Source organism: Emys orbicularis, chromosome 1, assembly GCF_028017835.1.
Source record: "Emys orbicularis isolate rEmyOrb1 chromosome 1, rEmyOrb1.hap1, whole genome shotgun sequence".
In the NCBI taxonomy this organism is placed as follows: domain Eukaryota; kingdom Metazoa; phylum Chordata; order Testudines; family Emydidae; genus Emys; species Emys orbicularis.
Window position 1 is genome coordinate 92,026,741 of NC_088683.1, and position 27,359 is coordinate 92,054,099.

General features: G+C 44.0%; 3 protein-coding genes across 3 annotated transcripts; 1 reads left to right on the plus strand and 2 right to left on the minus strand.

Annotated features, from left to right (window-relative positions):
- Positions 1–4,757: 4,757 nt before the first annotated feature.
- Positions 4,758–5,230, minus strand: LOC135883506 (histone H2A.J). Its single transcript, XM_065410675.1, has one exon. It carries the CDS (start codon positions 5,179–5,181, stop codon positions 4,792–4,794), a length of 390 nt encoding a protein of 129 aa, XP_065266747.1. The 5' UTR covers positions 5,182–5,230; the 3' UTR covers positions 4,758–4,791.
- A 247-nt stretch (positions 5,231–5,477) lies between these two features.
- LOC135883538 (histone H2B 8) lies at positions 5,478–6,253 on the plus strand. Its single transcript, XM_065410725.1, has one exon. It carries the CDS (start codon positions 5,521–5,523, stop codon positions 5,899–5,901), a length of 381 nt encoding a protein of 126 aa, XP_065266797.1. The 5' UTR covers positions 5,478–5,520; the 3' UTR covers positions 5,902–6,253.
- A 143-nt stretch (positions 6,254–6,396) lies between these two features.
- On the minus strand, positions 6,397–8,358 carry LOC135883451 (histone H1-like). Its single transcript, XM_065410571.1, has one exon. The coding sequence runs from the start codon at positions 8,321–8,323 to the stop codon at positions 7,679–7,681; it is 645 nt and encodes a 214-aa protein (XP_065266643.1). The 5' UTR covers positions 8,324–8,358; the 3' UTR covers positions 6,397–7,678.
- Positions 8,359–27,359: the final 19,001 nt, after the last annotated feature.

Below are 27,359 nucleotides of genomic sequence, written 5' to 3' on the forward strand. Positions count from 1 at the left end.
TTTGTCTAATTTCAAGTGTAAACTTGTTGATGGCATGTGTATATCCATATCTTCTTGTGCACCTTTAGTCCTCAACTTAAAGAACTCCTCTCCCTCCTTGGTGTTTATCCCTCTGATGTATGTATGGACAGCAATCATATCTCCCCTCAGCCTTCATTTTGTTAGGTTAAACAAGCCCAGCTCCTTAAGTCTCTCTGGTAAGGCAAGTTCTCCATTCCTCTGATCATTCCAGTATCATTTTTCAGTATCTATTCCAGAATGATTTAATCGTTCTTAAATATGGAAGAACAGACTTGAACACAGTATTCCAGTTGAGGTCTCACCAGTCCCTTGTACAATGGTAATAACACTTACCTATCTCTATAGGAAAAACCTTGCCTGATTCATCCTAGGATTGCATTAGCCTTGTTCACGGCCACATCATATTGGCAACTCATGGTCATCCTGTGTTATTTATCAAATCACCATAAAAAATCAAAGATCCTCAGTGTTTATAGTCTATGTTTTTATTTTTGCCTTTTCAATGCAATTGTTACAAAGATCCTGTTTAAAGCTCTTATTAAACTGAACTTTGTAATACAAAAACTTAACCGTGGTACAACTATACCATAATTGAAAAGGCTACCCCTCCAAGGTAATAAAGGTGTTAGTGGGTCACTGCCATTTCTTAACACATACAGAGGGCAGCTAGACACAATTATGACAAAACTTTATTTGTATTTAAAAATAAATAAATGCCCCCTTTCCGCCTACACACACCTTTCCTCACACACATCTTTCCTCACTCTCTCTCTCTCTCTCTCTCACACACACACACACACACACACACAAACACACACACAAGGACACTCTTCTCACCCTACTACCTTACCATTAAGGCTGTCTCTATACCAACAGTGATTCTGGGTGACCTAACATACCTAACTTTGCCACAGGTCATGAAACTATAACCCAGTTTCACAGACTTAGACACTGCTTCAACTACAATCTCCTTGTCATCCATATACACCTTTGCACAGTTGTCTGTTTTCCTACCTTCATGAGCTTAACAGAAGCAAAGGTGTACATGAATGGGAAAGAAATTGATCAGATAGAAGAGTCTTGGCTACCTGGGGATGTGATAATATTTGAAGGTGGCTGCCATAAAGATATTCATACAAGATTAGGAAAAGTAAATAACACCTTTGGAAGGATGAACAACATCTGGTCAAACAGAGGTCTCCATACCAAACTAAAGATCAGACTATACTATGTGGTTGTACTGAACACAGTATTGTGAGGAGCAGAGATTTGGAAGATGACAGTGACTAACAACAAGAGATTAGAAGCTGCCAATTACAGATGGTTGAGGAAGACACTACACATTTAATGGAAAAACAAAATAAGAAATGCGAGAGTAAGGTGGCTGACAGAGCAGGACATGTTAGATAATATAAACAAAGAAAGAAGGCTCAGGTGGTTGGGAGATGTACACAGTATGGAAGATGGGAGACATGGTAAGCAAGTATGGAATTGGGTACCCAAGGGAGGAAAAAGAAAGTGAGGAAGGCCAAGGAAACAATGGCAGAAGACAATGACAAAGGGTATTCAATATGCTGGCATCATCTGGAAAGAAGTACCACAATTAATGAATGTCCATAATCAGTGGAAGAACTGGATTGCCTGTGTCAGTGGCTCAGGAGGAACTAAGGAAAGGTTACTGAAATAGAAAAATGAGAGGTTGATACACATAAGGCTGCTAAAAGCCTTCCTTCCATCTAAACAATGAAGGCACCTCCCAAAAACACACCACTCAGAAGTCCACCAAGTTGCTCATGTTAAGATTTCTGCTGAGATAAGAGAATTGTTAGCATAACAGACCAAAATGTTCTTATGATGACAATAAATATGCACATACAGATAATTGTTTTTATTGAGAAAACGTTGCCATTTTTTTGGACACTAGTTTTCTGGGAGTACTTGTCAACTTGGTTATGTGTGGCAGTGGGTATTACTAGCATCACCATCATGATCATCAGCACATCATATATTTTAATAAACCCAAGTGCAAGGTTATACACCTAGGAACAAAGAATGTAGGACACACTTACAGGCTGGTTGACTGTGTCCTGGAAAACAAACAGTGAGTCTGAAAAAGGTAGGTAGCCAATTAAACAGGAGCTCTGAGTGCAATGCTGTTGCTAAGAGTTCTAACACAAACCTTAGATGTATAATTAGGGTGGTATTACTTCTTTATGTGGCTTTGGTGATACCATTATAGTAATTCTTTGTCTAGTTCTAGTGTCCATGCTCCAAAAAGGATGTTGAAAAATTTGGACAGGTTTCAGAAAACTCCAAGAATGAATTGAAGCCTGGAACATCTACCTTACAACGACACTTAAGAAATTCATTCTGTTTAGCTTATACAAGAGAAGAGTAAGGGTGTTCTGTTCACAGTCTCCAAGCCCTGACCTGGAGAGTTTTTGTTTGTTTTGGTTTAGTTTAGTTTAATAGTAGAGGGCTCTTAAATCTAGCAGGCAAAAGTATAACAAGAGCCAATGACTCAAAGCCTATATAAGGTGTCAACTTGGAACCAAGAGGGTAATTGGACCAGTTTAAGAGTGACAGTGAAATAATTTCTGCCTCCTACCTCTAGTCTCCCCCACCCCCCAATAAGAGTCCATTTCAGCCAACCAGAAAAAATGTAGCTCTGCAACACTTCATTGTAACTAAACTGAAAGCATCAAAGAGAAAAGATGCATTTTCCTATATTCTGCTCTTCTTTTCTATGTGTTTGGGATGTTTGGTCTTAAAATAGACAACCTTCAAAAATAAAGCCAGAATTGTTCCCTTTAAAAAACTATAAATATACAATTAACACATGTAGTTAAAATATTTTTAAACACACACAAAAGAAGATAGGTTGCTTACAAAAGTGTGGTGTAAAAGTAAAACTAAGTTCTTGGAAACAATACCCCAAACACAAGTTACTGTTACTGTGTCAAAACAAGAGAAATAAAGGTTATTTAAATAAATCACAGAAATCCTATCTAATCCACAACACACCTCCCCAACCTATTGCCAAAGGTTCTCTTTGTGATGATAGAGGTCCAGTTGGTAAACCTTAGTGTAATAAACGGATGGCCTAGCACTGAATAACGAGCATTCGAATTTTAATGGGACTCAAAGGAAAGATGCTTTACCTCAGCCTGGAGAGAGAGCTGTTGCATGGCAGCAGGAAGTTTGTATTTCACATCAAGGCTACATTTTGGGAGGATGAACACATTTATTTGGAGCTTGAGATATAAAGGGGGGAGGTTTGAAATGAGATATGAATAGCACTCCCCACCCACAATATCACTGCTACAAACTACCTGCACAGCCCCAGAGTTCCAAGCTCTCTCCTATCAAAGTTGCTTACCTCCCTGGAGCATAGGTAAGCTAGTTATCCTTCATCCCTGCTCTGCAGGGAGTCGATGCAGTAGAGTGCATTAAACATTCTGGAGATAAATTATAAAATGGATTGTGGGGGAGAGGCTAGAGATGGAGTTATAGGCACTTGAGCGGTTCCCCCATAGCTGGTGCTTTGGCTCACTTGGGCTGAGGGAGGAACTTTGATCCTTCGGGATTGCAGCCATGGCATAGGCGGGGAATCGACGCAGAAAATACCGATGTATTGGCTCATTATGGGACTCTGTGCTCCCCATAAAACGAGGATCCCCACCACCACCTGTCGCCCTCATGGCAACTTCGGCACTCTACCACACCGAAACAGCAGCGCTCAGGACATGTGAGCTGGGAAATCTACTAAATCTCTGATAACCTCTTAACTCAGTTCTGCAGAGCGTACTCTTTGGAGCGCCTCGATCTCTTCAGTACAGAAGGTGAAAGGAGAGAATGAGGAAAATGGGAAGCGCCGCTGGTGATTGGGAGGAGAGAGAGAAGGAAGAAATACAAAACGCAGCTGAATAGCAACGAAATGAAAACGGCTGGCGGGTTTGAAAAGCCCGCCCAGTGCAGCAATTGATCAGTGCGGCCCGTGGCCACTCATTTCTTCTAGGGAGTTTTCTCTAAATTCAACGCTTCATCGCCCAGTCCCGGTAATTTGAGGAGCTATTTTGGTTTAACACACCGCACCTCTAGATTTCATTAGTTCATTTCCAAACAAATCTAAATTAAATCGCAGGAAAGCTTTATCCCCTTAAATCAGAGCACATACATGAAGAGAAGGAGATCTATGAATGCTGTTTTCAGTTTTTATGTACTACATGTATCTTGATATTTTTCGCCCTTTTTATTGTACATCCACCTCTTGCTGTGCTTGTGTTTCAGCCAATCCTCTAAATTCATTCACGTCTCTAAGGATCCTTTTTCAGAGTGACCTTCAAGCGGATACATTTGTTTTAAGACAGGCAGAACGACCAGACCACAATAAAAGGACTGGGGAGATGGGTTAAATACGGACCATAGCCGAAGTGAGGTTTTACGACTTATTTTTAGTTTCCATATATTACATATTTAAACTACGAACACGAGGCATATACTAAATTACAAATTATATCGATAACACCTAGAAATTCATTGCAATACAGCTACTGGTAATTCGAAAGGTTGATGACTTAACGCAGAACCCTAGGAGAAAAACTGCTGCAAAATGATGAAATTTAAAACAAAGCGTACTCACTTTGTTAAATCCTAAGACAATAATTTAGCTCTTTTCTGATCCTGTGGGTGGCTCTGAAAAGAGCCTTTGGGTTATTTTTTTTTAATTTTAAGCACAGCTTCGGATCTCTCGTTTTTTCTAGATCACTTTTACTTGCTCTTGGCTTTATGACTTTCGGTTTTCTTAGGCAGCAGCACAGCCTGGATGTTGGGCAAAACACCCCCTTGAGCAATGGTGACTTTCCCCAGTAGTTTGTTGAGCTCCTCGTCGTTACGAATAGCGAGCTGTAAATGGCGAGGAATGATCCTGGTTTTTTTGTTATCGCGAGCAGCGTTGCCAGCCAACTCGAGAATCTCAGCAGTCAGATATTCTAAGACAGCAGCCATATATACAGGGGCTCCAGCGCCAACTCGCTCAGCATAATTACCCTTCCGGAGAAGCCGATGAACACGGCCCACCGGGAACTGCAAGCCAGCCCGAGATGACCGAGACTTTGCCTTAGCCCTCACTTTACCTCCTTGTTTCCCTCGGCCCGACATTGCAATTCTTCACCACAAACACCACCGTTCACAGAAACACAGATGGGAAAAACATAATGACGCAACGACTCTTGCCCTTTTATCCCTTCTCCTGGACGGATTAGTGAATCATGATTGGTTGAAAAATGTCACTATCTGAGCAACCAATGAAGACGAGGATCTCACGTTGACCAATTGCAGCATAAAACGCCTTGCCCGATGTTTAATCTAACTGCCAATAGCAAACGAGAAAACATAGGCTGCTCATTTGCATAGCAAACCTATAAATAGAGGGAGGAAAGCTTTTCTTTCAGTTTGTTGTAGTCGTTGTTGTGTGGGAGAGTACACTTAGCAATTAAAATGCCTGAGCCGGCGAAATCTGCTCCGGCTCCCAAGAAGGGCTCTAAGAAGGCCGTGACCAAGACCCAGAAGAAGGGGGATAAGAAACGTAGAAAAACTAGGAAAGAAAGTTATTCAATTTACGTGTACAAAGTATTGAAGCAAGTTCATCCGGACACCGGCATTTCTTCTAAGGCCATGGGGATTATGAACTCCTTTGTAAATGACATTTTCGAACGTATCGCTGGGGAAGCGTCTCGTCTGGCGCATTACAACAAGCGCTCGACCATCACTTCCCGGGAGATCCAGACCGCTGTGCGCCTTCTGCTCCCCGGGGAGTTAGCCAAACACGCGGTGTCTGAGGGTACAAAGGCTGTTACCAAGTACACCAGCTCTAAGTAAAGATCTATGGAACGAATGCTAACATCTGTAACCTAAAGGCTCTTTTCAGAGCCGCCCACCTATTCTGTAAAAGAGCTTTAGCACTAAACCATGCATGGTGTTGTTTTGACACACGTACTCTATTCTGCATTTTTAGTATCGGTGTTAATTATTGATTGATGCTAGAAATGTATTTGCCCTATTGAGGAACCAAAAGCCACATAAATACAAGAAGTAAAATTGAAGTTTACTGTATACGAATGCTCAAATGATGAAAGTAAAAGTATGTTTTATATATATATCCTTTGTTACTGCTTTCTCTTATCTTCCAGTTGAGTGTGCATTCAGTATCCATATAAATGCTCCTTACTACTTTTCTGTCGGTTTTGCGTTGTTTAACTCAATGTTTGCCTGACAAGACTGCCCATAAATGAAAATTAACTCAAAACTTTTGATGAACTATTGCGTGGCACTTGAAATACCTTTTTTTAGCTGGCAAGGTTTGCATCAATATCAAAGAAATTATTTAATCCAAAACAGTAAGCCTAAGAAACGTCTTGGTTCTAGGATACATTTGTGTTGTGAAATAAGAAAAATACGAGGAAACAGTTTATGGAAGTATTGTAAATGAATCCAGGTACATTCTCCATCTGTCCTTAATCTACACGTTAAATGTAAAGAGAAGAATTGGTGGGTTCTGGATTACATACCCAATCAATCTGAGGGGAAAGGAGTTTTTAGCTCACTCCTCTCCCCTTTAAATCATTCCGAATTAATACAAGAATGGAAATATGAATACATAAAAAAAAACCTGGTCTACCTCCATGCGGGTTCTCTGGGACTAGTGTTCAGAAGTCATAAATAGGTCAGTCTGAACATGAAACAGTGAGACAAGTACAATATGTGATACTGTGTGATACAGAGAGAGAGAGAGAGAAAAAATAGATTTCAGTAATCGGGCAATAACTATATAGTTGGGATGGGAAATGCAGTTTTGTAGCCGTGTCTGTCCCAGGATATTAGCGACAAGGTGGGTCAGATATCTTATGTTGTACCAAGTTCTATTGGTGAGAGAGACAAGCTTAAAGATATTCTCACCCACCTTGTCTCTAATCGTTGGTGGAAAGTATTTGAAAGACGGATGCTTTAGGGGGATGGGGTTGGAAATAGGAAAATCAGAATCCTTCAGGGAGCGAGCATTTCAAGGATCGGGAGTCATTGGTGACGACAGTTTTTGTGATCAATCAAATCAGAGAAAGGGAAGGGCGCTCTTCTCAGAGCGCGCGGGGTTTTCAAAAATTTGGATGTGTCCAATAAGATTTAGCCATATACGAACTATCAGCCAATAAGAGAGGAGATAACCAAACAGGACGGAGAAAGTTCGTAGTTCTCGGTTTCTTATTTTGTCAGTATTGGTAGAAATGGTTAGAACGAAGCACTAGTCTAGAAATCTACTGGGAGCCAAGGACCCCGCCCCTAACCAGCTGACTCATAGGTACCCAGAACAGCGCCACCGTAAGGGGGTTTTATCGATAGCTGCCCGGCGCTACAACCGTCTTCACCGTCTAATCTTTTTTAATTAAAACTGCCCAGGAAGCCATCCCAAGGGTACACCAGAAAGAGCGAGCATTAAATACACACTCCCTGTACCCAACCTATGTAACAAAGCGAGTACTCAGGATACTTTCAAACCACCTACGAAGTTTCCGAGTGTCAGCGATTTTGCTCTTTTTCTGAAACTTGGGGGTGGCTCTTAAAAGAGCCGTTGGGTCAGAAATTTCCTTTTCAAATTTACACTTTATTTTTTGGGCGCTGCCCTCTTCGCCTTCGCTGTTTTGGCCTTTGTTGGCTTGGGCTTGGCAGCTTTTGGTTTCACCGCCTTAGCCGGGCTCTTAGCTGCTTTCTTGGGCTTGGCGGCTTTCACTTTTTTCGGGCTTTTGGCCCCTTTCTTGACTGCAGAAGCCGCTGGTTTCTTGACTTTTTTCGGGCTCTTTTTCGCCACCGCAGCCTTTTTGGGTTTCTTGGCGGCGCTGGCGGGCTTCTTGGCAGCTGGTTTCTTAGGCTTTGCCGCTGGTTTTTTCTTCGGCGCCTTCTCCTTAATCTCACCAGGCTTCTTGTTGAGTTTGAAAGAACCAGAAGCACCGGTACCTTTTGTCTGCACCAAAATGCCTTTGCTCACCAGGCTCTTTAATCCTACCTTGATGCGGCTGTTGTTTTTCTCCACATCGTACCCTCCGGCGGCCAGAGCCTTCTTAAGAGCGGCTAAGGAAAGCCCTTTGCGCTCCTTGGAAGCGGACACCGCCTTGGTGATCAGCTCGGTCACGCTGGGACCTGGAGGCTTGCGGGCTTTAGCACTAGCTGCTGCCTTCTTCGGTTTTTTAGTAGAGGTTTTTGTCCCAGGAGCGGAGACAGCAGGAGCTGCAACAGGCGCAGTTTCCGACATGCTGACAAACGTTTTCAGCAAATCAAAAGTAATCGGGCTGGAGAGAGTAGGTCAGATGCCTGAATTTATAGAGAAGAGCTGATCTGTGATTGGTACGTTAAAGAGCCCGCCCAGCTGCAAGCCAAAAAGAGCTCTTTTCTCCTCTCTGTTTGTGTTTCTTCGGAGTTAAAAAAGTGTATTTTTTGCAAAATATCTATCATCAAATTACCTTATTTCTTAGCGGGGTGAAGGTGAAAGAGGGTATTTTCATTCAGTAGAGTTTCTTGTCCGAGAGAATAAAGATGAGGTAAAGAAGAGCCAATAAACCTTGATACTTAGAGCTGGAGAGACCTCTGAAGAGGGAAACTTTTGTTTTTCGCTGTAAATTAAAACTTTACCGTTGGCAATAAAACCACAACTACAATTAAATGTTGTTCTTTAGAGGGTTTTCTCCAATTCAGGGTATAAAGCCAGTTATTTGAATATATGTTGTCAATATAAATTGATTTTGAAAAGAAGGAAGTAACACAATCTCATTCCTGAACTGGGAGTATGGATTAAGAACTGCCTCCCTTATCCAAATCCTTTATCTCCTAAAAATACTAAATTCTGCTGAAATAGACCCCCATGCAATACCACAGGGATCTGATTGAAGACTCGTAGAATGATGTTAAATTTCCAGACATGTATATGGAAGTAATTGTCTCACTGTATCTGTCTAGGTGTTCAAATAGAGCAGAAAGGTCATTTTGATGCTCTCTGAATTAATTGTTCCTAATAAAATAAAATAACTTCTTTTAGTTAAATACTTTAGCAAAATTGATAACTAATGAAATTTATGCATTGTTTTATTCTGAAAGAAAAGAAAGATGTATGCTTTTATATAAGCATTCATTAAGCTTTATAGCAAGACAGAAACAATTTTATAGCAATAATAATAATTAATAAGAAAAAAAAGTCAAATTTTCTATGTAAATTTACTACAGTACTATGCAAAACTAGCTTTTATAAACGGAATAATTCATTTTTCAAGTTATCTACTTTTATCTGTATTGTATCTGTATTATATTTTGTCTTCATGTTATATATGCCACCCTTTTCAGGAGAAAAAAAATGCTTGAGAGAACTTTAATCATTTCTGTGGCAGTAATTCAATGTGATTTAGTTTTGTGTTTGTTTGGTCATTCATTTTTCTCAAGAAGTAACAGAACCTCTACTCTTGGCAGAGTAAATTAAAAATTCAAAAAACAATGGCTGAATTATCACTATCCTATGATACAGGCACAACAAAATGTGAGGAATTGCAACCTCTCTTTCTTTCCGGTAACAGTAGCCAGAAGTTGCTTTTGATTATCTTGATTTTAATCAGTGAGAACTAGGCCACAATCAGCTCCTAAAGTACTGGGCAGCAACCGTCTTGAAAATGTGGTAATACGATAAACAAACTTAAAGATACAGAATAATATTTGACCAGATTGTAACTGGTGACAAGCAAATGTCTACTATGCAGAATGTCCATTGATTGTTTTAGAAAAGTAAGGTTCACCTCACCACATTCACATTATATTATGGATAGGGCTCTAAAACAGTTAGAAATAATAGATGTACCCTAAAGAAATGCCAATTTAAAGTGAGAAAAGTAATTTCTCTCTTTTAGTCACTTCCTAAAACAACACCTTTGTTATTTAAAAAAAATGTATAAGCAAGAAAATCATTTTACTATAAAGAGGGTATTGATAGAAAGAGTAAATGGAAGCTGTAAAGATAAATAGTGAAACCTTCACCTTTTTTGTTTCATATGTAATCCTGATTTTATTCTGCTCTATTTGAATGTAAAAATTTAGGGCTGTCAAGTGATTAAAAAAATTAATCGCGATTAATTGCGCTGTTAAACAATAATAGGATACCATTTATTTAAATATTTGTGGATGTTTTCTACATTTTCAAATATATGGATTTCAATACAACACAGAATACAAAGTGTTAAGTGCTCACTTTATATTTATTTTATTTAGAAATATTTGCACTGTAAAAAACAAAAGAAATAGTATTTTTCAGTTCACCTAATACAAGTACTATAGTGCAATCTCTTTGTCATGAAAGTTTAACTTACAAATGTAGAATTATGTACAAAAAATAACTGCACTCAAAAATAAAACAATGTAAAACTTTACAGACTACAAGTCCACTCAGTCCTACTTCAGACAATCGCTCAGACAAACAAGTTTGTTTGCATTTGCAGGAGATATTGCTGCCGGCTTCTTGTTTACAATATCACCTGAAAGTGTGAACAGGTGTTCTCATGGCACTGTTGTAGCCAGCGTCTCAAGATATTTACGTGCCAGATGTGCTAAAGATTCACATGTCCCTTCATGCTTCAACCACCATTTCAGAGAACATGCGTCCATGCTGATGATGGGTTCTGCTCGATAATGATCCAAAGCAGAACGGACCAATGACGCATGTTCATTTTCATCATCTGAGTCAGATGCCACCAGCAGAAGGTTGATTTTTTTTGGTGGTTTGGGTTCTGTAGTTTCTACATCTGAGTGTTGCTCTTTTAAAACTTCTGAAAGCATGCTCCAGACTTTGTCCCTCTCAGATTTTGGAAAGCACTTCAGATTCTTAAACCTTGGGTCTAGTGCTGTAGCTATTTTTAGAAATCTCACATTGGTACCTTCTTTGCATTTTGCTGTGAAAGTGTTCTTAAAACGAACATGTGCTGGGTCATCATCTGAGACTGCTATAATATGAAATATATGGCAGAATGCGGGTAAAACAGATCAGGAGACATACAATTCTCCCCCAAAGAGTTCAGTCACAAATTTAATTAATGCATTATTTTTTTTAACGAGCATCATCAGCATGGAAGCGTGTCCTCTGGAATGGTGGCCGAAGCATGAAGGGGCATACAAATGTTTAGTATATCTGTCACGTAAATACCTTGCAACGCCGGCTACAAAAGTGCCATGGAAACGCCTGTTCTCAATTTCAGGTGACATTGTAAATAAGAAGCAGGTAGCAGTATCTCCCATAAATGAAAACAAAATTGTTTGTCTTAGTGATTGGCTGAATAAGAAGTAGGACTGAGTGGACTTGTAGGTTCTAAAGCTTTACATGGTTTTGTTTTTGAGTGCAGTTGTGTAACAAAAAAAAAAAATCTACATTTGTAAGTTAAACTTTCACGAAAAAGAGATTTCACTACAGTACTTGTATGAGATGAATTGAAAAATACTATTTCTTTTGTTTATCATTTTTACATTGCAAATATTTGTAATAAAAATAATAATATAAACTGAGCACTGTACACTTTGTATTCTGTGTTGTAATAGAAATCGAAATATTTGAAAATGTAGAAAAACATCCAAAAATATTTAATACATTTCAATTTGTATTCTACTGTTTAACAGTATTGCAATTAATTGTTTTGAGTTAATCGCGTGAGTTAACTGTGATTAATTGACAGCCCTAAAAAAAATTGATCAGTGACTGGGATAAATGTAAGCTCTGAAATGCATGATCAAGGCAAATATCACCCAGAAAAGAGCCTGTAAGGATGTGTTTTAGAGGATTGGTTGTAAAACTGAAGCAAAACATGTGAGATATGGATGAAGGAGATAAATGGGGAAGATGGATGTTGAAGACAAATATGTTAAAATTATTAATCAAGAAAAATATATATAATCTATTTCCCATGCCAGTTATTTGTGCTCCGAATTCTGGGGACAAAGGTCTCCAATAATTTGATTTAGGTCTGTCTGAAGTAAGCTGAAGAAATCTGGAACAGATGATTTGAATGGAACTAGCTCTTAAGGCCCCCTGAGGCATAGCAATGGAGCTTTGTTAGTAGTGCAAGCCTCTAGAGGGAACAGCTAGCAATACCGACCAATTCTTGCCCAGCATGGGTTTGTCAAATTTGCTTACATTACACCTTTATGTTTGTTTCCAGCAGACTATTGGAAAAGCTTACAACCCCCCCTCCCAACGTAATGATGAATAAACAAAAAAAACAAAAATAAACAAGGGGGAAAAGTGATTTTTCATTCACTTTCCTTCCTAATTTGTGCATTGCCACAGAAAAGAATGGCGGGAGAAGGGCCATCCCTTAATCCGAGCTTCAATTTTGTCACTCTTGCACCCCAGACAGCAACAAGTGGTTTCTGTGATGCTTGGGTATAGACACAGGCCATTGTTTACTCCCATTGCCATTAATTTCCTTTTACTTGCTTGGGAGTTGGAACATATGTGGAAAGATTAACAGCTCTCATATTCTGAACTGACTGGACTACACTATGGCTATTTTTTGTTTGTGGTTTTTTTTCTCTTTCAATATCAGGTGTTTGTGATGTAGGAAGATATGATGGAAATATTGTAGGAGTAGAGGATATAGGTTCTGTTAGGACAAGGCTTGATTACTCTATGTGTATAGGATCTCCATAAAGGAGTCAGAATGTGCTAGGAGAAAGGAAGGTTGGTATTGGATATTGTGACGCCTGACCAGCAAGGGTTAAACATCCTGCAGGATGAATGACTCAAATTCAACCCTTAAAGACATATGGGGAGACTATATTTATGTTTTTTGTGTATTCACATATATATGGTGACAGCTTTCAGAGTGGTAGCCGTGTTAGTCTGTATCAGCAAAAACAATGAGGAGTCCTTGTGGCACCTTAGGGTATGTCTACACTATGAAATTAGGTTGATTTTATAGAAGTCAATTTTTAGAAATAGATTTTATACAGTTGATTGCATATGTGCATACTAAGGGCACTAAGTCGGTGGAGTGCGTTCTCACTACTGTGGCTAGCATCGACTTACGGAGCGTTGCACTGTGGGTAGCTATCCCACAGTTCTCGCCGTCTCCGCTGCCCACTGGAATTCTGGGTTAAGCTCCCAATGCCCGATGGGGCAAAAAGATTGTCGCGGGTGGTTTTGGGTACATATCGTCAGTCGCCCCTCCCTCCGTGAAAGCAAGGGTAGACAATCGTTTCGCGCCAGACACCAGGGCAATTAGAAGAGTACAGCAAGGCGCGCTGCACATCAGAGAGGCTTTGAAAACCAGTTTCATGACTGGCCAGGCTGCGATATGACAGTTCTGTGTGTTTCTCCTTGATGCAAACCCACCCCCTTTGTTGATTTTAATTCCCTGTAAGCCAACCACCCTCCCCCCTTCGAAATAAGGTAACTATTGTTTTGAAGCCATGCATTCTTTCTTTATTAATTAAAAAAAAAAGAGATAACGGACAAGGTAGCCCGGGTGGGGTAGGGGAGGAGGGAAGGGACAAGGCCACATTGCTTATTGTAGCCACACTAAAAATCAAACTGTTTGAATGACAGCCTTCTGTTGCTTGGGCCATCCTGTGCAGTGGAGTGGCTGGGTGCCCGGAACTTTCCCCCCCCCCCACCCACCAACCCCGCATTCTTGGGCATCTGGGTGAGGAGGCTATGGAACATGGGGAGGAGGGGAGGCGGTTATACAGTGGATGCAGTGGGGGTCTGTGCTCTTGTTGGCTTTCCTGCAGCTCCAACAGACGCTTCATCATGTCCGTTTCCTCCCCCATTAGCCTCAGCATCGCATCCTGCCTCCGCTCTTCGCGCTCACTTAATTCTTTCCTGGCCTCTGCCACTGAATGTCTCCATGCATTAAGCTGTTCCCTATCAGTGCGGAAGGACTGCATGAGCTCAGAAATCATGTCATCGCGAGTGCATTTTTTTTGCCTTCTAATCTGCAATAACCTCAGGGACGGAAATGATAGGGGGAGCGTAGAAACATTATACGCTCTATGATTCTGGGGGGACTGCATGGTCACCTGTGCTGCTGAGTTTGCCACACTGACCAAACAGGAAATGAAATTCAAAAGTTCCCGGGGCTTTTCCTGTGTACCTAGCTAGTGCATCGGAGTTCATAGTGCTGTCCAGAGCGGTCACAATGGAGCACTCTGGGATAGCTCCCGGATGCCAATACCGTCGATTTGCATCTGCACTACCCCATATTCGACCCAGCAAAGTTGATTTTAGCACTACTTCCCTCGCCAAGGAGGAGTACAGAAGTCGATTTTAAGAGCCCTTTAGGTCGACGGAACGGGGTTGGTTGTGTGGACGCATTCATTTTTAAATAGACCTAACGCGGCTAAATTTGACCTAACCCTGTAGTGTAGACCAGGCCTTAGAGACTAACAAATTTATTTGGGCATCAGCTTTGGTGGGCTACAGCCCACTTCACCAGATGCATGAAGTGAAAAATACAGGAGCAGGTATAAATACATGAAAGGATGGGGGTTGCTTTACCAAGTGTGAGGTCAGTCTAGCGAGATAAATCAATTAACAGCAGGATACCAAGGGAAGAAAAATAACCTTTGAAGTGGTAAGAGAGTGGCCCATTACAGACAGTTGACAAGAAGGTGTGAGTAACAGTAGGGAGAAATTAGTAATGGGGAAATTAAGTTTAGGTTTTGTAATGACCCAACCACTCCCAGTCTTTATTCAGGCCTAATCTGATGGTATCCAGGTTGCAAATTAATTCCAGTTCTGCAGTTTCACGTTGAAGTCTGTTGTTGAAGTTTTTTTGTTGAAGAATTGCCACTTTGAGGTCTGTTATTGAGTGACCAGAGAGATTGAAGTGTTCTCCTACTGGTTTTTGAATGTTATGATTCCTGACGTCAGATTTGTGTCCGTTTATTCTGTTGCATATACAGGGCCGGCTCTAGGCACCAGCAAAACAAACTGGTGCTTGGGGCGGCACATTTTTAGGGGCGGCATGGCCGGTGCCAGAATGCCGCCCCTAAAAATGTGCCCCGGCCGCCCTAGCTCACCTCCGCTGCTGCTGGAGCGCGAAACAGCTGTTTTGCGCGCCGCGGCCGCTCGGGGTCTCCCCTTCCCTCCCAGGCTCTCAAACCTGGGAGGGAGGGGGAGATCCCGAGCGGCCGCGGCGCAGGTGCCGCTTCTCCCCCTCCCTCCCTCCTAGGCTTGAGAGCCTGGGGGGAGGAGGCAGGGCTGGGGATTTGGGGAAGCGGCGGAGTTGACGCGGGGGCGGGGGTGGGGTAATTAAAAAATGGGGGGGGGGGCGGCCAAAATTGTTTTTGCTTTGGGCGGCAAAAATCCTAGAGCCGGCCCTGTGCGTAGAGACTGTCTGGTTTGGCCAATGTACATGGCAGAGGGGCATTGCTGGCACATGATGGCATATATCACATTGGTAGATGTGCAGGTGAACAAGCCCCAGATGGTGTGGCTGACGTGGTTAAGTCCTATGATGGTGTCCCTTGAATAGATATGTGGACAGAGTTGGCACCGGGGTTTGTAGCAGGGTTTGGTTCCTGGGTTGGTGTTTTTGTTGTGTGGTGTGTAGTTGCTGGTGAGTATTTGTTTCAGGTTGGGGTGCTGTCTGTAGGCGAGGACTGGCCTGTCTCCCAAGGTCTGTGAGAGTGAGGGATTGTCCTTCAGGATAGGTTGTAGATCCTTGATGATGCACTGTAGAGGTTTTAGTTGGGGGCTGTAGGTGACGGCTAGTGGCGTTCTGTTACTTTCTTTGTTGGGCCTGTCTTGTAGTAGGTGACTTCTCAGTACCCTTCTGGCTCTGTCAATCTGTTTCTTTACTTCACCAGGTGGATATTGACAAATCCATACTGGCTATTCCTTATAAGACTATTCTCCTCCAGGTGCTTACAAACTGATTGTTTGCTCCGATCCCTCAGACAGAGACAAACACCTACAGAATCTCTATCAAGCGTTCTTAAAACTGCAATACTCACGCACAGAATGCCACTAGCCATCACCTACAGCCCCCAACTAAAACCTCTCCAGCGCATCATTAAGGATCTACAATATATCCTGAAGGAAATTTTGAGTCGCAAAATTGAGGTCCCAGCTGGAAACACCCTGAATATAATATTGGACATTGGACTATAACCTATGGACTAAATTCTAAAAGAACTCTTTGCAATTACAAAGCTCACCATCTCTGCTATGTATCTGAACCTCAAGAATTGAACTCATGTCTGTATGTATCTTGATCTTTTAACCATACTCTCTCTTTTTTCTTTTTAAATAAATTTTGGTTTCGTTAATAATAATTGGCTGTAAGTGTGTATTTGGGTAAGATCTGGTCTGGAATATTCCTTAACCTGGGAGGCAATGTGTCCAATCTTGGGATCGGTAGAACCTTTTATTTTATATGATGAAATATGATTTTCATTAGTCCTCATCATATCTGACTTGGGTAACTAGGTGGAGGCCTGAGGCTGGGTTACTTTAAGGGAACTGTGTTGTTGGCTTCTGGGCAGCCAGTGAGGTAATAAAGACGCTGTTTTGTGCTGGCTTGGTAAATCTAAGTATTGAAAATATCCACCAGCTTTGGGGATTGTCTGCCCCATTCTTTGCAGTTCACCCTAATTGAGTGACCTCAAATGGTCCCCCTGGGACTCCGGTTACAGTAGGTAACTGGAAAAAAAATAGTTTCTCTAACTCTATTCTGTCATGTTTCCTCTCTCCCTCCCCTCTTCCCCCTCAAATCCTCTCCCCATTACATTCTGTTTCTGTTTAAAATAAGATCCTGCCACCTTCCAGCCTTCTGGAAAATGTTAAGATTTCAGTCAATGAAAAGGTTCAGCAGAACCTAGTGGATCTAAAATACTGCAGTGTTTGCCAGTGACCTGGTATTACCAGTCTGGTTCACTCAGCTTCCCTATAAAGATAAAATTCTGCAAGGCATCCAACTCTAGGCCAAGATTGACCAAAATATTGAGTATTTAAAAAGCATAACATGTTGACTTGTATTTCAATGTTTGTCCTCTCCTTTTTTGCTCTGGGAAAAAATACCAAAAGAATATATGCAAAGATCCAATTGATCCTGGGAAGCACTATTTGTGCTTTACTTAACACATGTAAACTTCATGCTGGTTGTTGCTATGGGTATGAGAGCCCCCATACATACTGTTAAACTACTTTGCCCTGCTGCATCTCCCTCTATGTCTAAATAGAGCCCCATGTGATACAACTCTTTACCCAGCAACCCAAATGACCCTGCCACCTGCCAGAGTCCCAAACACCACCCTCCCACACATTCCATATAACACAGCTTCCTTGGGCAGCATCCTGACACACAGGTCCACACCCTTTTGCCCAAATCCAGACACCTCCATGCTCCCAAATGCTCCGCTCCATCTGATCTTTATCTCTGCACCCACCACTACCCCTTATATATCACAACCTGTCCAGGGACACAACAGAGGTGGGAGGGCCAGGGGGCTCATCCACCCTCTTCCCCCCCCCCCCCCAACACTTGGCGATCTCAGAGCAGAGACCCAGCAGCCACAGCCTATTGTTTCATCCATGCCTGGTACAGCAACGTGGTGTGGCTCTGCAGCAGTGGTGGACCTACTGCCTGTACAGGAAGTAACAGACGGGCGCCCCCACATCCCTTCCCTGCCAGAGTCGTGGAGCTGCAATCTGGGAGGGGAGGTCCCAGCACTTCCCTGAACTCCATGAGCTGGGCTAGCGGTCAACATGTGCCAGCGCTTCCTTCTTTGCCTGAAGCCCTGCAAACCTGCCTGTGGCTGTCTCTGCCCTCTGTGAGCCTTGCTCAGAGCCATGTATCTGGCGCACTCTGCACCCTCACCTTCTTCTCCATCCCATTACAGGCACCCTACTAGAGAGGGGTCTCTACCTGGGTCCTCCTTAGAAAAGTTCTGGTTGCTTCCTGGACTTTCCTTCCTGGGCATACACCTTGTTCAACAGTTGTCTCTGGTCACTAGTGTAGCCCTGGTACCCCTTTGTAGGGGAAAATCTTTGGTGCTTAACATCATAGGTGCGCCATCTTGAAATGCCTAAACAATGACTGGGAATCCATCTTGGCTGCCCTTCTTCCCCCTCTTCAGATGTAGTTTCCTGCCCTTTCTACCAAAAGGCGGGAAACCAAGCAAACCACGTTACCTGTGATCTGCCCAGTAACAGCAGGGCATATAAAGGCTAGCATGTCTGAGGGAAGGGGTTGCCCTTCTGAGTGGCAGAGTCTGAAGGTGCTGCTGCTGCAACTGTAGGAAAGCACAGCAGACACCTCAGCTCTCTAGGTTGCCTCAGAGGAGTACGCTGAGCACCGCACTCATTCATCTGGATGCGGGAGGGTAATTCTCACTTGCATGCAGAGAGTGTGTCACCTGCAGCCATTCTTTCACTGAGGACAAACACACACCCACGACATCGCAGGGGGAGTACAAGCCAAGTCATCCCTGGGGCAGAGCTGTCATCGCCTGATCCTGAGGTCCACTCCTTACCTGTGGGTTCCACCTACCTGGATGGAGTCTGGAGCTGTCCTGTCGTCGTGAGGGTCCTCAGAACTGCAAGACATGGCAGTGGTCCATTGATCTTCCATCCTCTTATCTGGGTCCTATCCTAGGGGAGGGAATTTACCCTCAGTCACAGTCAGCATACTGCCAGTACTTTACTTACCTTATATCACCTGTTGTGGGGGTCCTTGCTTTACCTGTGTTCCTATTCATTTGGTTTACCTCTGTTTTACCTTGTTTAGAACTGTTGGTGGTTTAATAAATACCATGGTTCTTTACACCCACACATCCTAGTTGTTGTTGTTTTTTTGCAGGGCTAACAACAAACCCCAATGATAGATGCGGGTATGGGGACGTTCCTCTAGATTGGTTTCAACACCTTCAGCTTCCTCAGAGGACACTTGCCTGTAAATACCAGACAATTCTGACTGTTTTTCTTAACTCTGTTTTGAGGGCCCTGTAGATCTCTTCAAAACCTATTTATTGACTATGCCTCCAACTTCTGGGTTTGAAAAACCACTAAATTCTTGTTTAACCAGGGTAAACACAACATAAACATAACAACAGAGTTCAGCAGTGGCATGCGATCAAAATATGCAACACATGCCTTGTTTGCTCATGAAACTCTTTACTATGACTTCCTGACTATCTATACCCATGGGATAATTCCATCTGACCCCCAAACATTCATGGAGGATGTCATTTTGTAGAACATACACATAGTGTGACCATGCACATACCATGTGTGTGAGGTCATGCCTTTATGTGCAAATGTAGAATTGCATGCCTTACTAAAATGTTGCGGTATGCCACTGGCATTCAGTAACCGTTCTACAGTAGATGCTCTTTAGTAGCAACATTTCGGTGCCCTTTTGTTATGCTGCACCTAAGCAGCTGTTGCTGTTATGGGGAGTATCATCTGACCAAAGGTGTACGGAGAGTTAAGGGAGTTTCAGAAGGGATGGGGCAACCATGTTGGGGGGGAAGTTGAGGGGTGTGGGGTGATGGAACCCCAAGTTTGGTGGGAATGGCGCAGGGGAACCCTGGGTTTGGCAAGGGATTCCCCAGTCGGCAAAACAGCTGAGCGAACACGGCTGCCAGGGACAGGCTGAGGATGCTCCCGCTGGCAGCTTTATGTTTCCCCCTGGCAAGGGATGGATGGCTGGGGAGGGCACTGTGTGCAGCCTCCAATGCGGGAGCTGGGTGGCTTCTAGCATAGACAGCAGAGACGGAAGGGGGGAAGAGGCCACTGCCCTGGGGAGGAGGATCCCCCAACCCCACACTACAAAATAGCACATCTACACCCTGCTGCCAGCAACCAAGTTGGAGGGGACAGCTCAGTGTATGGGGGAGTCCCCAAAACTCTCCACTGCAAAATAGCAACCCCCCACCACTGCCTGCAAGCTAGACGCTGAGGAAGGGAGGAGAAACCCTTCCAGCTGCACGTCTGCTGCAACCCCAGCTTTCCCCAACCCCTGAAAAATCCCTCTCTTCCAGACCTTCCCCCCAAACTTCTCCCTACACATGCTCTCCATGCAGGTTCTGTCAGGTAGGGCAAGTGGACGGGGCTGTGTGCCCTGGAACTGCGCTGAAGGGCCAGAGTCAGGAGGGGAGTGAAAATATTCCGTTTGAATCTCCACCCCTGGATGTGACGTCACCAATGTTGCTCTAATGCGGTGGCTCTGTTTCTGTTAGGGAAAGTGTTGCTCGTAAGCAGCGGTTTCTCTTACAAGCAGAGCCAGATTAACCTTTTGTGGGACCGGCGCCAAACATATTTGTGGGCCCCCATGGGGGCAATGGAGTATGGTGCGGGGGGAGCCGGACCCCAGAGCGAGGGGCCGGCCAGGGGTATGGCATGGCAGGGGCAGCCCCACTCTGCCCAGCCCATGCTAGGGCAGTCTTTACAAACAGGCAGTTGCCAGACGCACAGTGGCCCGCCCGGCCCTGTGCTGCCAGCATTCCCCTTCCCCTCGCAGGGCGGGCCATGCTGTGCCACACATTCCCCCCACCCAACACTGGAACACCCCCCCCCCCCGATTCCCTATGGCCAGAGCCCCCTCGGACCCGCTATGCCCAGCGCCCCCCCCAGACCCTGCCACAAATGCACAGCGCCCTGCACACCACCACCCCATCCAGTGCCCCCCTGCCCACAGCCTCACCACAACTGCCCAGCACCCCACACAGAACCCTCACTCCCTAGTGCCCCAACACACAGATCTTCCCCGCTCCCTCACAGCCCAGCAGCCCCCCAGGTACCCCAGAGACCCACTCCCCCACACCCTGCCTCCCGGCCGCACTCATCGGCCCTGCTGGGAGGTGACTGTGTCTGCCGGGCTGAGCTGCCAGGGCTGGTCTGGGGGCGGAGAATCACTCTGGCCCCCCAGGAGTGGCATGATCAGCCAGGCCAGGACCTCCCCAGTCAGCCTCCCACAGGACCCACTTGCCTGGAGGGGAAGCCCACTACACTGCCCCCCATCAACTGGCCAGGCTTCTTCACCAGTCCCAGGCAGCTCAGCTCCAGGGAGACAGGTGGAGCCGCGCAGGTGGTGGGAAGCAGAGACTGCCCGGAGCCGGAGGTGCACTGCGGTCTGGCCAGGGGGCAGATAGAATCATAGAAGATTAGAGTTGGAAGAGACCTCAGGAGGTTATCTAGTCCACCCCCCTGCTCAAAGCAGGACCAACCCCAACTCATAGACTCATAGACTCATAGACTTTAAGGTCAGAAGGGACCAATATGGTCATCTAGTCTGACCTCCCGCATGATGCAGGCCACAAAAGCTAACCCACCCACAACAGAATCTTCCAGCCTGCGACCCCTGCCCTATGCTGCGGAGGAAGGCGAAAAACCTCCAGGGCCTCTGCCAATCTACCCTGGAGGAAAATTCCTTCCCGACCCCAAATATGGCGATCAGCAGAACCCCGAGCATACAGGCAAGATTCTACAGCCGGACCCTTATTTTACCCGCGATGGCACGTTAATGCCTAATTGACTAAAATCACGTTATCCCTTCAAACCATTCCCTCCATAAATTTATCAAGCCTAATCTTGAAGCCAGAAAGGTCTTTCGCCCCCACCGTTTCCCTCGGAAGGCTGTTCCAAAATTTCACCCCTCTGACGGTTAGAAACCTTCTTCTAATTTCAAGCCTAAACTTCCCCACGGCCAGTTTATATCCATTTGTTCTCGTGTCCACATTACTACTGAGCTGAAATAATTCCTCTCCCTCCTTGGTATTAATCCCTTTGATATATTTAAAGAGAGCAATCATATCCCCCCTCAGCCTTCTTTTGGTTAGGCTAAACAAACCGAGCTCCTCGAGTCTCCTTTCATAGGAAAGCTTTTCCATTCCTCAGATCATCCTAGTGGCCCTTCTCTGTACCCGTTCCAGTTTGAGTTCATCCTTTTTAAACATAGGAGACCAGAACTGCACACAGTACTCCAAATGAGGTCTCACCAGCGCCTTGTATAACGGAAGCAGCACCTCCCTGTCCCTACTAGAAATACCTCGCCTAACGCATCCCAAAATCGCATTAGCTTTTTTCACAGCCACGTCACATTGCCGACTCATAGTCATCCTGCGATCAACCAGGACTCCGAGGTCCTTCTCCTCCTCCGTCACTTCCAACCTATGCGTCCCTAACTTATAACTAAAATTCTTATTAGTCATCCCTAAATGCATCACCTTACACTTCTCACTATTAAATCTCATCCTATTATTGTTACTCCAATTTACAAGGTCATCCAAGTCTCCCTGCAGAATATCCCGATCCTTCTCCGAATTGGCAATACCTCCCAACTTTGTGTCATCCGCAAACTTTATCAGCCCACTCCTACATTCAGTTCCGAGGTCAGTAACGAATAGATTGAATAAAATCGGACCCAAAACCGAACCTTGAGGATCCCCACTGGTGACCTCCGTCCAACCCGACAGTTCACCTTTCAGTACTACCCGCTGCAGTCTCCCCTTTAACCAGTTCTTTATCCACCTCTGGAATTTCATATCGATCCCCATCTTTTCTAATTTAACCAATAATTCCTCGTGCGGCACAGTATCAAACGCTTTACTAAAATCGAGGTAAATTAGATCCACCGCATTTCCTTTATCTAGAAGGTCTGTTACTTTCTCAAAGAAGGAGATCAAGTTGGTTTGGCACGATCTGCCTTTCGTAAACCCATGTTGTAATTTGTCCCAATTGCCTTTCACCTCAAGGTCCTTAACTACTTTTTCCTTCAAAATTTTTTCCAAGACCTTGCATACTACAGAAGTTAAACTAAGAGGCCTGTAGTTACCCGGGTCACTTTTTTTCCCCTTCTTAAAAATAGGAACCACATTAGCTATTTTCCAGTCCATCGGTACCACCCCCGAGTTTACAGATTTATTAAAAATTATCGCCAAGGGGCTTGCAATTTCTCGCGCCAGCTCCTTCAATATTCTAGGATGGAGATCATCCGGTCCGCCCGATTTAGTCCCATTTAGCTGGTCAAGTTTGGCTTCCACCTCTGATACTGTAATTGCAATCGCCCCTCCTTTATTCCCCTCTGTCCCGCTCCCTCTATTCCTAAGCCCTTCATTAGCCTTATTAAACACCGACGCAAAATATTCATTTAGATATTGTGCCATGCCTAGATTATCCTTAATCTCCACTCCATCTACATGCTTCAGCGGTCCCACTTCCTCTTTCTTTGTTTTCTTCCTATTTATATGGCTATAAAACCTCTTACTATTGGATTTAATTCCCCTCGCGAGATCCAACTCTACACGGCTTTTGGCCTTTCTCACCGCATCCCTACATGCTCTGACCTCAATAAGGTAGGTTTCCTTGCCGATCTGTCCCCTCTTCCATTCTTTGTACGCTTTCTGTTTTTTCTTAATCGCCCCTTTGAGACGCCCGCTCATCCAGCTAGGTCTAATTCTCCTGCCCACTAACCGTTTCCCCTTTCTCGGGATACAGGCCTCGGACAGCTCGTGCAACTTCAGCTTGAAATAATCCCAGGCCTCATCTGCCTTTAGCTCTCTAAGTATGTTAGCCCAATCCACTTCCCTAAGTAGTTGCCTTAATTTATTAAAGTTGGCCTTTTTGAAATCGTAAACCTTAGTCACAGTTTTATTTCTGTTAATCCTTCCATTTAGTTTAAACCGAATTAGCTCATGGTCACTCGAGCCAAGGTTGTCCCCTACTACCATTTCCTCAACGAGGTCCTCACTACTCACCAGTACCAAATCTAAAATGGCATCCCCCCTCGTCGGTTCAGCTACTACTTGATGAAGGAATTCATCTGCTAGCACGTCTAGGAACATCTGAGCCCTATTATTGTTACTAGCATTTGTTCCCCAATCTATGTCCGGGAAGTTAAAGTCCCCCATGATTACACAGCTCTTATTAGTTTTTACTTCCTTAAAAACATTAAATAGTTCTCTGTCCGCATCCAGGCTAGATCCCGGCGGTCTATAGCACACCCCAAGCAGTATCTCAGGGGAGGCTCTAGTAGTTCTTTTACCCAGTGTAATCATTGCCCAGACAGACTCCGTCTTATCCATTCCATCACTTATTATTTCTTTACAGTTTAGCTCATTATTGACATACAGTGCCACACCCCCACCTTTACCTTTTTTCCGGTCATTCCTAAACAGCACATACCCTTCCATACCTGTACTCCAGTCATGACTACACTTCCACCACGTTTCGGTTATTCCTACGATATCAGGTTTCATTTCTTGGACCAGGAGCTCCAATTCCTCCATTTTGTTACCTAGGCTTCTCGCATTGGTGTATAAACATCTTACCGTATGCTGTCTATCCTTTCTCCCATTAGTTATGCACTTTGGTACGGACCCCGTAGTGTCCATCCGCCCCCTCCTTCTTGTGTCCAATTCCCTACCCCTATCTATATCTGTGCTTATCTCTTTGCCCTCTGTTTCAGTGTTGGAATCTGGCGTGGAGATTAACTGGACATCTCCCAACCGTCTCCCCCAAGTTCCTAGTTTAAAGCCCTTTTGATGAGATGAGCCAGCCTCCCTCCCAGAAGTCTATTTCCTTCCCTACTCAGGTGAAGTCCATCCCGTGAGAACAGCTGTCTGTCCCCGAAAGCCTCCCAGTGGCCATACATCCCAAAGCCCTCCTTATAGCACCACTCCCTCAGCCAGCTATTTATCCTCACAATTCTGTCTGCCCTTTGCTGTCCTTCTCTAGGAACAGGCAGAATCCCATTGAAGATAATCTGAGCCTCAACTTCCTTAAGCGTCTTCCCCAGCCTGGCATAATCTCCCTTGATTCTCTCTAGCAAGAACCTAGCCGTGTCATTCGTTCCTACGTGAAGGACGATCAAGGGGTTCTTACCTGCTGCTTTTAGGATCCTTTTCAACCGCAGGTCCACATCCCGTATCTTAGTAGGGGATCATCCCAGCCAGGCTTTGTCAAGCTGGGCCTTAAAAAACACTATGGATGGAGATTCCACTACCTCCCTGCAAGCACTGACAGGATGGGTGAATGAAGCAGAAGGGAGAATATCATTGGTAGAAAATCAGATAAAAAAGCTTTCTGCCTAGTTGCAGAGAAACCTAACAGATTTACCTTCTCTGAAATTTAAAGTGGGCAGACCTGGAGGAGAGATCTCTCCACAATTATTTGAGAGTTATAGAAGTACCTGTAGTAGCAGAGAAAGGCAACCCCCTAGAATTTGTTCCCTGGCTCCTTACAGAAGTGCTCAGCCTGCCAGATGATTTTAAATTTGAGTTAGAAAGAGCACATAGGTCCCTGGCTCCTCTGATGGTCTCAAATGTCAAACCTCATGCTTTGATGTCAAATTTCTTTGATTTACTGTTAAAGAAAAAAAAATAATGCAGCTAGCCTTTGCGGGGAAAACAGTTTTGGGGGAGGCCACAAAATAAGATAATATTTTTTCAAGATTTTTCAGAGATGTGGTTGAATAGAAATTAGCCTTTAGAAGATTCTGGGAACTTGCCAAGATGTGAGGGCTGCAATATTTTATGAAGTTTCCAGCTCAGTCCAATGTCAAGGTTGTTGAGGAAGTTAATCTGTTACAAAATCCATGGAGAGCAGGAAGATTTTTTTTAAATAGTCAGCAGTGAACTGAATATCTATTCTATTTGGTAAGTTTACTTCCCAATTGTTATGTTTGCCCTACTTGCATATATGAACTTATCCAGTTACTGTGACTGACTAACTTTCGTATTTGGTTTCTTTCTTCTAACCCAAGCTTATACTTTATTAACTTTTGGGAATATCAGTTCTCACCAAATGGATGACTGTGAAGTGCTCCAGCAGGGGAGTTAAGGGAACCCCTCATCCCAAACTGATCACATAAGGGTGAAATGATTGTGAAAAAAATTATTTAAACTTGTGTATTAGCCATATTAAGTGCCTTTGCTCCTGTATTTGTGTTGGGGAATTAATGAAACATTTGGCAACGTGCCTAATTGGCTAGATCAATGTGAACCATCTGTTTGATTATGCAAGGTCTACGTGTTTAGCTCTGAACAGGTGTACACCAAAGAGATCACCAGGGGGCTGTGCAGCTCCATGTTGCTCACTAGGAACATGAAGACCCCAATTCCAATTTTTAAAACTGGTGCCAATGGACGGGAGACCCTTCTGTGTCACCATGTCTTTCCACTGGGGGTCCTCATAGCCTGATACAGTATCCTGACATTCCAAGTGCTGGAAGTGCAAGAGATGTCACTTCTCCCTGAAAGATGTTGTAGAAAGGTGCACAGGAGCTGACGGATGTAGTTGTACCCCCAGTGGGCCAATGGAGCAGAGGAGAGGACCAACATGGGATGCCAAGTTACATGGACCAGTGATTTCTACACTTCCTATGATCTTCTTATTCCTCCCTCCCTCCCACCCTGATCCTGTATGTCCCTTCCCCACTTCTCCCGCCTTCCTCTTACCCCCATGTTCTCCGTCCACTCCCACGCCCTTTACTCCCTCCTCTACTTCCCCAACCTCTTTCCCCCTGTTGCCCTGACTCCCTCCTCTTGAGTCCCCCCCACCCCGCCCCAACTTCTTCAGTCCCTTTCCTGCCCCTAACACCCAGTATAAGCTCAGACCCTGAGTATATATATATATATGGAGTATGAAATATACAGAAGAGTCACTAACTGAATTGGATTGTTTGTTATGTCGTTTGGTACAGAACTTTACAATCTGTGAAAGAAGTTAGAATTCTCTCCTGTCAGTAATATATTCAATTAATATGGGGAGGGAAACTGAACATGTGGATGTAAATCAAAGGGAGCGTGGCATGCAGCTCAGGGAAAATAATCCCCACAAAATTCAATGTCTCACGCAGTTCATCAAGCTGTATTATCAGTACTCTGGTGTTCAGTTTGGCAAACTGAAAAGATTACAATTAGGGGAAAACACAAAGGCATATCCTTGTCAGACCTGGTTAAAAAATATCATGTTTGTGGAGTGTGTGCTACCTTTCACCTCCTTATGATGTTGTTACTACTTTGTGGTCTGGGAATTATAGGATACTTGATAAAAACGTAATTTAAATAATGGGCATTGGTGAAGCTCCCAGCCTGGATGGTGGGTCTTCCTGGTCCATCTCCTCTGCAATTTACAGCTGGTTTAGTTTTGTCTATAGAATTATAGTTTTGTTTATAGAATCATAGGAAGGGAACTTGAGAAGTCATCAAGTCCAGCCCCTGGCAATGAGGCGGGACCAAGTAAACCTAAACCATCCTTGACAGGTGTTTGTCCAACCTACTTATTAAAAACCTCCACTGATGTGTGATGCTTTCTTGGCATG